We start from the raw sequence: 14,593 nt of genomic DNA, 5'->3' as shown, positions 1-14,593 counted from the left end.
TGTTACCCAGAATCCTTTGCAAACCTCAAAATGTGGCTAAAATACCACGTTTTCCACACATTTCGGTGACAGAAAGTTCTGGAATCTGAGGGGAGCCACAAATTTCCTTCCACCCAGCGTTCCCCCAAGTCTCCCGATAAATATGATACCTCACTTGTGTGGGTAGGCCTGGTGCCTGCGACAGGAATAGATCACACAACGGTCAATGTTGGTCCTTACGTGAGGCAGCTGTTGACCCTGGGGTGATCCATTCCTGACACAGGCACTAGGTGTAGGCACTCAAGTGGGGTAGTGTTTTTATCAGGACAGGTGAGGAGTCACTGGGTGGTAGGAATGTTGTGGATCCCAGCATATTCCTGTAGTTTGTGTGACAGAAATGCGAGAAAAATAGAGTTTTTATTCAACATTTCAGCTTTGCAGGGTATTCTGGGTAAGAAAACTTTGGGGAATCCACACAAGTCACACCTCTGTGGACTCCCCCGAATGTCTAGTTTCCAGAAATGTTTGGGTTTAGTGTGTTTCTCTATATGGCCGCCGAATCCAGGACCAAAAACACAGGTGCCTGCCTTACAAAACCAGTTTGTTTTGCCATAGACAATTTGATGTCTCCACAATATGATTTGGGTGGTGGAATTTGGGGCTGAACTAAATTGGTGAGCTCCCAAGAGAGCACTCTCTCTCTGCTTGCCGCCGCATTCACCTGCTCTCTGGGTTGGCCTAACCCACTATTACCCAGTTGCACGAACAGCTTGCGAAGGGACAGCAGGACTGTCCTCATCACCTCCCTCATAATGTACTGGAAGAGGAGTTTTCGAATGGGACTCCTCTGACTGAAAAATCACTCCCAGAGTCTGCGCCATTGTCCTATCCCTCAGATGCTGTCTCAGTATCTGATGTCTCAGTCTCTGATCCTATGTCAGAGCGGTCCTCTATAACCCGAGTGCAGGCAGCAGTCATCCATCAAGATGCCATCTCTGCTATTGGCTAAACTGTTGCTCTAAAACACTAGCCTACGTAGACAGTCACAAAATCGATGGTGTGTGTGAGATACGTGCAACAGTAGAGGCCACCTTACCTGCGCTTCTTCCCTCAATCAGCATGTACTTTCAAGACACTCAAAAAACACCTTGTCACATACCATTCGTCACAGTCTTTAGCACCTCCTGCGCCCAGTCCAACAATCATTATTGGTGCTCCCACTCCCTCCTCCTCGGATTCCCTCATTACCACCCAGCAAAAGTGCCCTTCATCTCTCCATAGACTTTACTAATGTACTCAGCTATTTACATAAAATACAGATGTGCTCTTTGCAGTAGGCATATAAACCTTCTGCGCTTCTTTATGGCACTAAAACTGCCACTAGACAAGTCGGACCCTTTTCCCCCCAGGGAAACCACACACATATTGACAAAAGTGATGTATATATGACAGCCAACCACCTGAAACTCAACTCAAGCAAAACCGAAATAATCCTCTTTGGCCCTCACCAAAAAAACCTGGGACCCCCCATGGTGGCCCACCACGCTAGGCCCTGCACCCACCCCCGCCAACTACGCACGCAACCTCAGCATCATCCTAGACTCCTCCCTCTCTATGACCCAACAAATCAACGCTCTTACCTCCTCATGCTTCAACAAACTCCGTATACTGAAAAACATTAAAATGGATCCCCACAGAGACCAGAAAAACTGTCACTCACGCACTCATCAGCAGCAGGCTTGATTACAGAAACGCCCTCTACACCGGCACCACTCTAAAACTCAAGTGCAAACTACACGCATCCAGAACTCAGCAGCACGACTCATCCTCGACCTCCACCGACACGAACACATCTCTCCACACCTCAAATCCCTCCACTGGCTCCCCATTGACAAAAGGATCACCTTCAAGATCCTCATCCTCACACACAAATCACTCCACAACACAGGCCCTGCCTACCTCAACGAGAGTCACCTTCCACACCCCCACACGAAACGTCCGTTCAGCTGACCTCTCTCTCGCCTCTGACCCCCGCATCAAACACACCACCACCGGGGGCAGATCCTTCTCCTACATTGCACCCAAAACATGGAACGCACTCACAACCCACATTCGCAAGACCCAAAACCTACTTCTTTTCAGGAAGGGCCTCAAAACCTGGCTTTTTGAACAGTGAACCTCCTAGCCCCTTTCCCTCCCCCCCGTCCCCCCCCCAGCGCCTTGAGACCCTCACAGGTGAGTAGCGCGCTTTATAAATCTCTTTGATACAGATCTACCTATATATATATATATATAAATATATATCTACATAGATATATCTATAGATATATCCATGTACCTAGATATATCTATCTACATAGATATATATATATAGATATATACATATATATTTTTTTAGTTGTTGTATGGTTTCCTTGGGGGCCAAAATGCCCCCCAGGGAAACCCTACAACATCTAAAAAAAAAAATGCCCCCACAGGGGGTCACCCTGCCCACGGGCGACCCCCTGTCATTTCATTATTTTTATTTTTTTTGAAAAAAAAAAAAAATCCCCTGGGGGGGGGGGGCGCGATCGCCCCCCCCCCCCCCTCCCCAGGGGGCACCTACCTTTTTATTTTTTTAGGAAAATTATCCGGGGGGGGGGCGGCCCGTTTTCCGGGGGGGGGCTGCCCCCCAAAAGTGAAATCCCTGGTGTCTAGTGGGGTTTCCTGGCCCCCGATCGCAGCTGTGCTGCGATCGGGGGCCAGGAAACCGTTTCAGAAGGCCTCATAAGAAAGGGGAGACTCTCCCCTTTCTTACGAGGCCTTCTGAAACTGTTTCTGGCCCCCGATCGCAGCACAGCTGCGATCGGGGGCCAGAAACAGTTTCAGAAGGCCTCGTAAGAAAGGGGAGAGTCTCCCCTTTCTTACGAGGCCTTTTCAAAATGTTTCCTGACCCCCCTGATCGCAGCTGTGCTGCGATCGGGGGAGCCAGGAAACCTGAAAGTGTTTCCTGGCCCCCGATCGCAGCACAGCTGCGACCGGGGGCCAGGAAACACTTTCAGGAAGGCCTCGTAAGAAAGGGGAGTGTCTCCCCTTTCTTACGAGGCCTTCCTGAAAGTGTTTCCTGGCCCCCGATCGCAGCTGTGCTGCGATCGGGGGCCAGGAAACACTTTCAGGAAGGCCTCGTAAGAAAGGGGAGACTCTCCCCTTTCTTACGAGGCCTTCCCGAACGTGAAAAAGGCCGTTTTCCCCATGAAAGCAGGAAGCGGCCGCAAGGCTGCTTCCTGCTTTCATGGGGAAAACACCTTTGCAACGTCAGCGCGCCTCGCGGCGCGCTGACGTCACAAAGGGGCGGGTGGGGGGCGGGGGGAGACACGGTAGCTTCCGTGTCTCCCGGGGGGGGAAAAAAAATAAAAAATAAATCCTCGGGTGCGACGCACCCGAGGATTTATTAATGCCCTTCCTGGTGTCGGCCACTGGTCGTGACCCGCACCAGGGAGGGTGTGTGGGCGTCGGCCAGTGGCCGACGCCCGCATTTAAGAGGTTAAGCAAAGAAGCAGTTTGTTGTTAGTCCAAGATATTTTGAAGAATAATAATAATGCTGGGGCATGCGCGAAGCACCATGCTGAATGTAAGTGAAGCTCAGTTCTGATCAGCTCTACAATATGTGACACAGATTGCTCACCTGCAGTTTAGTTTTGGAAGACTTGATTAGCAGAACCGAGCCAACACCAACTTAAGTGATAGTTGATATAGATTTCATCATGAATACCTTTAAAATCGTGACATCCCTAGGGGAGGAACCCAGATTTCCTTTTAAATATGCAGAGCGCATTTACTACATTAAGGGTGCTGCTCATTATGGCATTATAATATCAAACCTAACTGTGTTAATAATTGATCGTTTCACCCACAACTTTGCAGTTAATAGCTCTCTGCAGTGTGGGTCTTGTAATGAACTAATTATGGTTCTTGGGCATCTTTTCCTGGCACATAACATGGGTTTCAATAATGTTGACAACCATGGAGCTGTGCACCACATGTGTTAAAACAGTACCTAGAGCTTGCCTGAGCCTAAAAGACTTTCCAACAAAAAGCAGAATATCCTCTTCATAGATTGTTTGGCATTGAACAAATCACTGTCCTAGAACGCAGATGTACAAATTAAATCAAATAAAATTAATAGGATGCAAGAATAGAGCCTTGTCTCACACCCCTATTGCCCCTAATAACCTTACTCAAATGTATTTGGGGGTAGTTATCCAGAACCAGAACCACTAAAGAAATGATTTAGAGTTTGGCAGACCAGTTACACCGTCACCAATGTGACTGTTATAATGTCCGCCGTATTACAAGTATAAGTATACATGGAGCAACCTGTCCGCCAAACTCTTAAGTCAGGCCCTGTGTCTTTTATAATTTTAACAGCCTTCAGTTTCTCTCATAGCTAAGATTTGAAGGCAACTTCCATGTTTTCTCATTGCTCTTTTGGTAGCTTTCTACTTTTGTGCTCCTTTCAAATAGTATACCCAGTTTTGGCATAGTTGTTATTGACTACTTGTTCCCTTTTGATTATTGTTTTGCAGTATGCCGTAAAACACCAGAAATATTTGATGTTGTTTTGGCCATGTATTTTTTAGCACTACGAGCCTTTTCATTATTCAGTGGTAGAGAGAGAGACTTATGGTAAATCGAAAGGCATAAATGGATGGCTGCAATGAGAGCACATGCATTTATTTCTTTTTCAGGCTTTTCAACGACAAATTCATGAGCGGCTAACACAATTGGAGTTAATCAATAAGCAGTATAGGCGTCTTGCTAGAGAAAATCGCACAGACTCCGCCAGCAAGTTGAAGCAAAAGGTCCACGAAGGCAACCAACGTTGGGATAATCTGCAAAAACGAGTAGCTGCCATTCTGCGGAGACTACGGGTAAATTTTTTCAGCATCATTTTATATAACAACAATAGAACATTTGTTTCTTGTGGTATAATTTTAGGTGAGTGAATGTCTGTACGCCATTCCTTCAAGAGATAAAATGTAAATCTTAAAGTAAATATTTTAAAGGCGCAGAGGAACTGTAGTATTTCTCAGATATTATACAAGGGCTCATTTAGTCAGACACCCTGGAGAGAGTTGACTCAGACAACAAATAAAAGGGTCGTATTTATTCAGCAGTACCAATAAAATTTGTGCTTAACTATGGAGTACTGATCGATTTAACTTCCAAGATACCAGTGCCCCATGGGTGAGTGTTTGGTGGATGCATCAGCTAATGGCAAGAGTTTACCAGTAAGGTTATGACTCAGTCTTAACCAAGCTGCATACTCACGTTTCTCATTATTGACATGCTCATTGTGGATGTTTGAGAGTGTAAGAAGCAGAAGTTTCTATTCATATCCACTGATAGGACTCATAGTACTATGCTTGTGAGATTGGTAGTTGTGCGTCACCACGTACTGACCAACCGTGTCTGCTGCTAGCCCTACTAGATTAATGCCTACCTCAACTTATAAAGCCCTTAAATGTCTCACAGGATAAGATACCTTAAAAATAAAACAGTTAGCTGTACATAGACCTCTGTTAGTGAACACGCACTATTTTAACCCATGATTAGTCAATAATATAAATTGGAAGTGGTTATTGTTAGAAATGGGGTCTCTAGTTGGCAGTCGGTTTGCACCCTGGCCAAGTAGGGACCCTCACTGTACTCAAGATAAGGGAGACACTCACTCAGATAACTCCAGCTCACCCCCTTGGTAGCTTGGCATGAGCAGTCAGGCGTATCTCAGAAGCAATGTGTAAAGCATTTGCACATAACACACAGTAATAATGGAAAACACTACAAAAGGACACCAAACCAGTTTTAGAAAAATTGCCAATATTTATCTATATAACACAAAAACAAATATGATAACAAATCCAGCATACAGTAATAAATGTATGAATTCTGCAAGATTTACTCAAAAATACAGTTCCATTAAGTTGATAGCTCCACATGGGGCTATCACAGCGTCGTGATCAATAAAACCAACAATTCAGGCCGGCTGTGGCGTCGTGGGCCAGCTACGGTGTCGGAAAGACCCGCAAACAGTACCTTTGGACTTACAGGGTGTCGTGATCTTCGCAGTGAGCTCCAGAGAACTGCATCGTGGTGTTGATTCCAGAGTCGGTGCTGAAGTCGTCGGGCCCTTGAAGTCACACACGTTGGAGATCGAACTCCAGGCTGATGAATTCAAGAGCACTAGCATGGATGGCGTCAGGACTGTGTTGCGAAGTGGGATGGTGCGATGTGTGGTGCCCACAGGTCATGGTGCAGGCAGCAGCTCAGTGACGGTGTCCAGCGGTGTTGGTGAGACCAGGGCTGCGATGTGAAGCAGGGCGGTGCGATGTGCAGTGTCACCAGGTCACAGTGCAGGCAGCAGCGTCGTGGGTGCAGAATCGCTGTTATCGGTAGGCCCAAGCCAGCGGTGCGAGACGGTGCTTCGTGACCCTCATGGGCGGTGTCCACGGTGCAGGCAGGGGTGCCTGGTGACGACACTGGATTCGATGATGCTGGGGTCGGTGGACCGGGGCTGCGGTGTGGGACGGGATGGTGCTTTGTGTACCTCATAAGCGGTGTCCACAGGTCACTGTGCCGGCAGTGGCGTCGATGTCAGAAGGAACGGCGGCGTAAGGGATGCCCAGGCTGCAGTGTGAGCAAGGTGAGGCCGGAGTGCGGGATCCACAGGTGGCTCGGTGAAGTTGTCTGATGACGGCGTCGGTGAGACCAGGGTCGCAGTGCGAAGCGGAGCAGTGCAGCTCCATGCGGCGTCGGCAGGTCATGGCAGTGGCATCGTTGGTGTCGCCCTGTGGTTTCTCCCCTTGAACAGCAGAAAACATACAGTTCCAAGTGCTGCAAGTCAAAGAAACTGAAGTCTTTGGTGTCCCTGAGACTTCCAATAGGAGGCAAGCTCTACTCCAAGACCTTGGAGAACTTTTTGAAGCAGGACACACTGCAAAGTTTACCCTTTTCACTCTTTTCACGCAGAAGCAGCAACTGCAGGCCAGTCCAGCAAAGCAACATAGCAAAGGGACAGTACTCCTCGCCCAGATCTTCAGCTCGTCTCCTGGGCAGAGGTTCCTCCTGATTCAAGAAAGATTCTAAAGTCTGGGCTTTTGGGTTCAATACTTATACCCCTTTCTGCCTTTGAAGTTGGAAAACTTCAAAGCAAAGTCCCAAGTGTTTGCAAGATCCTTCCTTGTCCAAGACAGGCCCCAGACACACACCAGGTGGTTGGAAACTGCATTGTGTGAGGGCAGGCACAGTCTTTTCTGGTGTAAGTGACCACTCCCTCCACTCTAGCTCAGATGGCTCATCAGGCTATGCAGGCTACACCCTGCTCCCTTTGTGTCATTATCTAAAGGAGAGGTGTAAACAGCCTAACTGTCAAACTGACCCAGACGGGGACTCCACAAACAGGCAGAGTCACAGAATAGTTTAAGCAAGAAAATGTCTACTTTCTAAAAGTGGCATTTTCAAACTTGCAGTCTAAAAAACAACTTCACTAAAAGATGTATTTTTAAATTGTGAGTTCAGAGACCCCAAACTCCATATTTATATCTGCCCTAAAAGGGAACCTGCACTTTAAAGTTATGTTAAGGCAGCCCCCATGTTAACCTATAAGGGAGATAGACCTTGCAACAGTGAAACCCAAATTTGGTAGTATATCACTGTTAAGGCATGTAAAACACCCCTTACATGTCCTACCCTTTAAATACACTGCACCCTGCCCTTGGGCTACCTAGGGCCTACCTTAGGGGTGCCTTACATGTACCAAAAGGGAAGGTTGGGGCCTGGCAAGTGGGTACACCTGCAGGTCGAATTGGCAGTTTACAACTGCACACACAGACACTGCACTGTCAGGTCTGAGCCATGTTTACAGGGCTACTAATGTGGGTGGCACTACCAGTGCAGCAGGCCCACTAGTAGCATTTGATTTACAGGCCCTGGGCACTTCACTTCACTGCCAATCATGAATAACCCAATCACCAATACAATTTACATAGGGAGCACTTGCACTTTAGCACTCATCAGCAGTGGTAAAGTGCGTAGAGACAATAAACCAGCAAAAACAGATTCCAGTATACTGTAAAAATAGGAGGTCAGAAGGCAAAAAGACAGGGGAGACACGCCAAAAAGCTGCCAGGTTTAACAGTTAATATTTGCAGCATAATGCCTACTTAGTCTTTCCCCACATGGGGACTCAGTGAATCAGGGATTAAACTCATATCTCAGAAAGTGACCAGCTTGGTAACAAAATAGTCACCTGATATTACCAAAGTAATTCAATGGAATGTTGGTCCATTTTTCTGAACATGGAGACTTGAAATATATTTTCAGGTTGTTCTCAGTTAGCTTAAGGTGATAGAGATGTGAGAGAGATGACTTTGAGAGCTTGCATTGTCACACCGAGTATGATGGAGTCATTGTATGAAGTATCAGTGAGTACCATTGTCAAACTGCCTGACTAAATTGAAATTTTCTGAAAAAGGACCGCATGCAGAGTTAACGTACTACTTTCCAAATAATGTGCACAAATCAAATAACCCCAACAAAAAGCATATTTTGAAGGCTCCAGACCCTATTTGGTTTCCCAGCTGATGGTTCCCAAATTTCTCCTCCAGAAATAAGAATGAGGACCTTCAAAATCTTATGCCAAAAGAGTAAAGTGGTCTTGAACAGCAAATGTTACTGCCGTTGCAAATAGCATCACTGTAAATAAGCACATATGTTCATAGGTTATGCACTGAATCAATTAAATAGTACTATATTTTGAGCAGAACTCCTCACACAGTTCTGTCCGAATGCAACTTTCTTTCGCAAGGGTAATGTGGTATATATTACCGTATAGCTGTAATGCACCCGTTTAAGTATCAATATGCCTTTATTCTCCTGAGGTATGGGTGAAAGTTTGCATTCTTCAGCATTCTGTCGATCACTTGATATTTTTGCATTTGTCGCTCTAAGTGGGATGGGTATACCGAGACGTGGGTCCCGTGTTCCCCATGCCACTGGAGTCAAGGTAGGCTGGCTGATGAAGAGTGACACTCTGAAACTGGTACCAGGATGTTTGTTTTCGGTCCAGGCAGGACCTGGATTGCCAGTTCGGACTATACTGTTCCCATGGGGAGTAGGGTAAGACTGATTTGCATATGGTGGGTCCAAACTGGAATAGCAAGGTTAGCAAGAAAATTGATGGATTTGGGCCCAGAACTCTACTGGGGGATGAATGTTTAACATTGTTCAGAATTCCGTCCATTGCGTGTTGTTTTTGCATTTTCCACCCTAAGTGGGGTGGGTATGCCCAGACGTGGGTCCCGAGCTCCACCATGCTGCTGACTGAAAATGGCTGACACCCCAAAACCGGTCCCAGAATCCTTGTTTATAGTCCAGGGAGGACTTGGACTGACAGTTCTGGCTGAACTGTTCCACAGGGGAGTCAAGACTGATTTGAATATGGCTGGGTCCAAACTAAAATAGAATGGGTACCAAAAAACGATGAATTTAGGCCCAGATCTCTCTACTGGAGCATTCCGTCCATCATTTGTTCTTTTTCCAGAACCTGAAGAGGCACAATTTAAAAATGATATTTAAAAACAAATCTGTGGGCCAAACCAAGTAACCATGGGTCGACTGGATCTGCAAATGGCCTTTTTTAGGGCCCAGAACCTGAATCATGTGTAATCTCTGCTCTGTGACTAAACAGAAAATGCTGGTTTGTAGAGCTCTTATGATGGCTTAGTTCTTACTTGTTACAACAAACTGGAACATGATTCTTAGAGCTAGCATTGGCATACATTTTCATACAAAGATTTCTCTTACAAGTGTGTACAATTCACAAGATACGCACATTAGTCTATATCGCAAAGTGACAACTTGGGCTGAAAGTGAGAGAGCTCCTGGACAGTATCATCAGGAAGACACAGTTCAAATAAGACTGAGTACCAACAGTCGTAACTTCATGGGTATACTCAAACACTTGGAATGCTGTTAACATTCGAGAATATTAAAATAGCAGCTAAAAGTAAAGCATGGTCGGACTGGGACAGAGAATCGCCCCGGGCACCAAAATAAAGGTGGCCTTGATCAGTTGATTAGATAGCCAAAAAAGTGGCACATGTTTGCAAGTTGGGTCAGTTTTGAACTTGTAAAGGCATGCTTTTCCAGGGTATGAAAGACTGCATGCATTTGATCATGCTGCAGGCAGTGTTAATGTAAATGAGCAGAAAAAAACGGGCCCAAGCAAACCATAAAACAGGCCCACAAACAGCCATGTAACGTCCCACACACCAACCTGTCAGAGCCGCCTTTAAGCACTTCCGGATTGCTCTGTAGCCCAGTCCGACCCTGTTCAAAATATCTAGAGCATTCCATGTTAAAAAGGCCCAGAAGAAATTTTAAAATTGGACTATTTTCTTTTACTTATGCATGCACGTTTCAGAACATGCAAATTTTACATGCTTAAGCTTGGATAAACCAGAATAAATATGACATTACCGAGGAAAGTTGTGAATATCATACATTTTCAATGCATACTTCTAACAGTTGCATAAATCACTTACAGCTTCATAAATTTCAGCATTGCATATGCACGCATTAAAATGTTTAAAAATAAAGGGCCTTAGAGTTTGATGGGCGAGAAACTTCTTCCGCTCTATTGCAAGTGCCACAGGGTAATATTCACTTGTAATACAGCGAAAGGGACAACCACCACAGAGTATCCCATAAGCCATACTCTAAATAATGCCCTAAGTCTTTTTGTGACTGTAAGACAGTGCTTTGTAGGCATATTTTAAGGCACACAACTCTAATGACAGCTTTAATTTAGCATGCCTGCCTGTTTGATAATATTGCTTAAGGTATTTAAAATGCATGCATCACCACATTGTATTGTATGGATTAGCCTGTGTATGAGTTGTTGTATTTAGGAAGTAAACCCCTGGTGCATTGTTTGGCATGTCTCTTTCTTGTGGACTACGATGGATTTGCATACAGCCCAACTAAAATATAATTTCTAATATTTGTAATGCTCCCATCATGTTATGTAACAACACCACTAACAGCCAAGAGAGCTCATTCACGGCAGCATGGAATTCTTCACATTTATTGGGAGAGTGAGTTGCAGCAGAATTAGATGAGAAGCTTCGAGATGAAAGATCCACTGAGTAAAAGAAAAACGGTCCTTCTTTAAATGTGTTCATCATACACCTGTATAAAACTAAGGTTTTATTTCAGCTTGTTTATTCCAGGCCTACCAAGATGGTCTGGCATAAAAAATAAACCCATGTTTAACAGACACGTTATTCAGCAGTTAGCCTATTTCATATCACCCTTACTTTTCATCTTTGGCAATGCCCTTCATAGTTCAATGATGTACTGTTTTGTGTAATGCATCGTGGGCTGAGTATACTTTAGGAAGGAAAAGGTTTTGGGCATTGTGCTACACACTGGATATGTACGTTCCTATATTCGGGACCATGCTCACCACTGATGTTAATTCCTGGTAATGTCTCTGTGCTTCAGCTAACAAAATGGTCAATAGTTACAATTCAACATTACATTTTCTGGTTTATGGAGTGATATTTTTGGTGTTAGTTGATTGGACTTGAAAGCAGCAATTACCATTTTTAAATGTTTAGGTTTGTAGAATTGTTTAGGTTGTTATTTTAGATCATAATTTTCTCATTTTCTGTTGTTGGGATGGGAATGTCCCCCGCATATTGTACAGACATGTCCCTCTGAGTTCCCAAATGCAAGTACATGGTGTCTGGGTTTTTGAATTTTGCCCTCTGCCCTTCCCTAATGCAATGTGTCTGTGAAGGCCAAGGCCTAACCCTTGAGATGAGGTCGGTCCTGGACCTTTCCTTTGACCTCTTCGGGATGCACCAAGCTGCTCCCCTAATGACAGGGGATTATTGTCCCTGTCATAGATTCAGGCATATAGCACAGTCTTGGTAGCATACCATGCTTTGCAATGATTCTAGTGGGAACAGTCCTTTCTTATTTATGTCACAGGAGTTGTGGCCTGCTGGCCTACTCATTTAAAGTTTCTCTGCCACAGATGAACCCAAATCCCTGCGCTGATATCCTAAGCGGATGCATGTATGGATGTATGAGTGTGTTTGTCTGAGTGAACCAGGATGAAATGGATTTCGTATTATAAGTCCCAACATGCTCATATGTGTGAGAGAGAGGTGAGGTTACTTTCTTTGATGGTGGAGTGGATTGGTGATATCCTTGAGACTTGGGGAGGAGACATTGACACTGAAGTGGGAAGTTCAGTGAGGTACTTCTGCAGCAGAGAGCTCATGGTTAGTCTGCCTGTATGCTTCCATGAAATGGATAGTAGGGGTGAAGAATGGGACTGCAGTTCTTGTTGGCATAGTATAAAAGGGTTCTTTAGAATGAGATCAGACCCTAGCCTCTCTTCTGATCAGCTTCAGGTGTGGCTGTGATAGCAAAAGGCAAAACGCTTATATTTTTTGAGCCTCTGTTTTGGGAGCTGCAGCCTGGAGGTTATCCTACTGTTAGGAGCATCACTCAAGACAAAAATTATAGTCCGGAAAACAACCTGAAAACACATGACAGAAGATCCGATTCAAACAGTTTCGAAGTGCGTACAAATAATACATATTCCCTTTCTGCTCTGCCTTTATTGGATTGAGAACGGTTGACCCACTTGTTGTTCCACCTTCAAGTACTCCTCGTCCAAGGAGGGTGTTTTGCACAGAGTGCCAGCTGTCTACTGCATACCAGGGCTTGTATCTTTCTGTCAGCCAGCTTTCCAGCTGGGAGGAGACATCACCCAGGAAGTATGACCTGAAGGAAGAGCAGTTCCTTGTCCTCTAATGTTTGGGGGGTTCTTGGCTGAAGCAAGAAAGAAGGAGCGAGCCAACCCTGCAGGAGGAGCAAACTACTGGTGGGATTGTGGGGTCCCGCGCTCTTGAACCCAGTATTGTGGCTCTGTCAGAGATATGTGGAATCATTATTGACATACTCCCGGATAGGAGCTGGTCACCATCGCTATAGCAGAAGGTTCATGTCACTGCTAAAGTGTCTCGGATGAATTGTGCTGCCAACCTTGCTGTTACAGCTGTAGCACGTGTCCCCAAGTTTCCTAAGCAGTATGCACTAATGAAGAAAAAACTATTGCTAAATCACAGCATTCACCAAATGTGCACAAATTGAGTTTGCTGTTGGAGCAGTGGGAATTAGCCCAAGGCTGTCCGAGTGGTCTGCGCCACTGAAGAAGAAACCCATGTAAGCCCATGGTACTTACCCAAAGTGTGCCAGAACAGACTTGTATTGTGGCTATTCCCATGCCACTTGCCGAAATGTGTGCCTGTGTGGACTATGCCACTGGAAGTGAGCTGCTGCCACGAGGTACTTGCTACTGTGTTCCTGAGTAACTATGCAACTGCTGAGGTGTTGACTGGAAGTATGTTCAACCAGACCGAACTGCTGCTGCTACATTTTATCTGCCGATCCCAGACTTAGATCAGACGTGGACTGCATCCCTGCCTCAACCAAGGAGAGCCAAGGTGCGTGATCAATGACTCACCCAGTCCAGGAGGAAGGGTGACCCACTACAACCTGAGTGCTTGTATGCTGCCAAATTCTTCGAAGAGGGCTGGAAACTGAAGACAGCAGCATGCCTCTGGACACTGCTGGGCAGCCCTTTCTGCTCAAAGGGAGGGATGCAGCTTCACAGCGCACATGCAGCAAGCTCGTCTTTCCTTACAGAGATGACTAGGAATGAGGGGCGGGAGGTCAGAGTGAGGCCACCCAAAGACCCAGATTGTGAGTGAGGCAAAAATTAAACAACTGAGGGCCTCATTATGAGTTTGGAGGGTGGAAATTGACGGCCGCCAAACTCCCGCAGGTCAGGAGGCTGCCAGTGCGCCCACCTTCCCTCTGGCCCTCTTTAGTGTTTTCCTGCTGGGCCAGCGGGCGGAAATACCGTTTTTGCCTGCTGGCCCAGTGGGAAACGCACAACAACATTGATGCTGGTTTATAATAAAGCCGGCGGCAATGCTGTTGTGCGTCGGGTGCACCAACACCCATTGAGCAAATCACTGTCTGCAAAGCAGAAGGAAGAAGGCAGAAGGGGCAAAGGGGACATTTTCACCATGAGATAGAAGTCCTGCACCAGAGATTCTGAGTACCTCATACTTTTGTTTAGTGTGTATTATTGAGTTTTAATGTGTATTAAAGTACATCTTTCTCTATAAAGTTACACATTCGCCTGGAACATTACATTATTACTCTGTAAGATATCTTCTGAGGACTAAGCCAGTTGTGCCCCCAGAGTAATCTGCTTGAGAATCCTATGACTGCTTGCCATCACTACAATTGAGAGTCACATGGCAAGTGTTGAAAGGGTTGTAGTGGCCCAGTTTGCAGAGGACACATCTGGTGACATTAGTCAAACTATCCCACTTTTAGCCCCTGCTTGCCGCGGGGCCCTTTGACAAGTATGAAGCCCAGTTTGAGCTTTGCAAATAGAAAAGGGTAAAAAATCACTATTTGTTGTAGCTCTTTATTAGTGCTCTACAAACATTACATTGGCACATTAAGCATGTTGTGGTTGCCT

The 14,593-nt window shown here is 45.6% G+C and overlaps 1 protein-coding gene across 9 annotated transcripts in view; it reads left to right on the top strand.

Moving 5' to 3' along the window:
- SYNE2 (spectrin repeat containing nuclear envelope protein 2) overlaps positions 1–14,593 on the top strand; it is a 1,823,309-nt gene that overhangs the window by 1,681,557 nt on the left and 127,159 nt on the right. For all 9 annotated transcript variants that reach the window (XM_069207355.1, XM_069207357.1, XM_069207362.1 and 6 more), the window contains one exon: positions 4,707–4,889. In XM_069207355.1, the coding sequence (XP_069063456.1) occupies positions 4,707–4,889 (183 nt within the window). The remainder of the gene's footprint in view (positions 1–4,706; positions 4,890–14,593) is intronic.

This window comes from Pleurodeles waltl, chromosome 9 (assembly GCF_031143425.1).
Source record: "Pleurodeles waltl isolate 20211129_DDA chromosome 9, aPleWal1.hap1.20221129, whole genome shotgun sequence".
In the NCBI taxonomy this organism is placed as follows: Eukaryota; Metazoa; Chordata; class Amphibia; order Caudata; family Salamandridae; genus Pleurodeles; species Pleurodeles waltl.
Note: the sequence above shows the minus strand (reverse complement) of the source record. Positions and strands in the feature narration are given on the sequence as shown.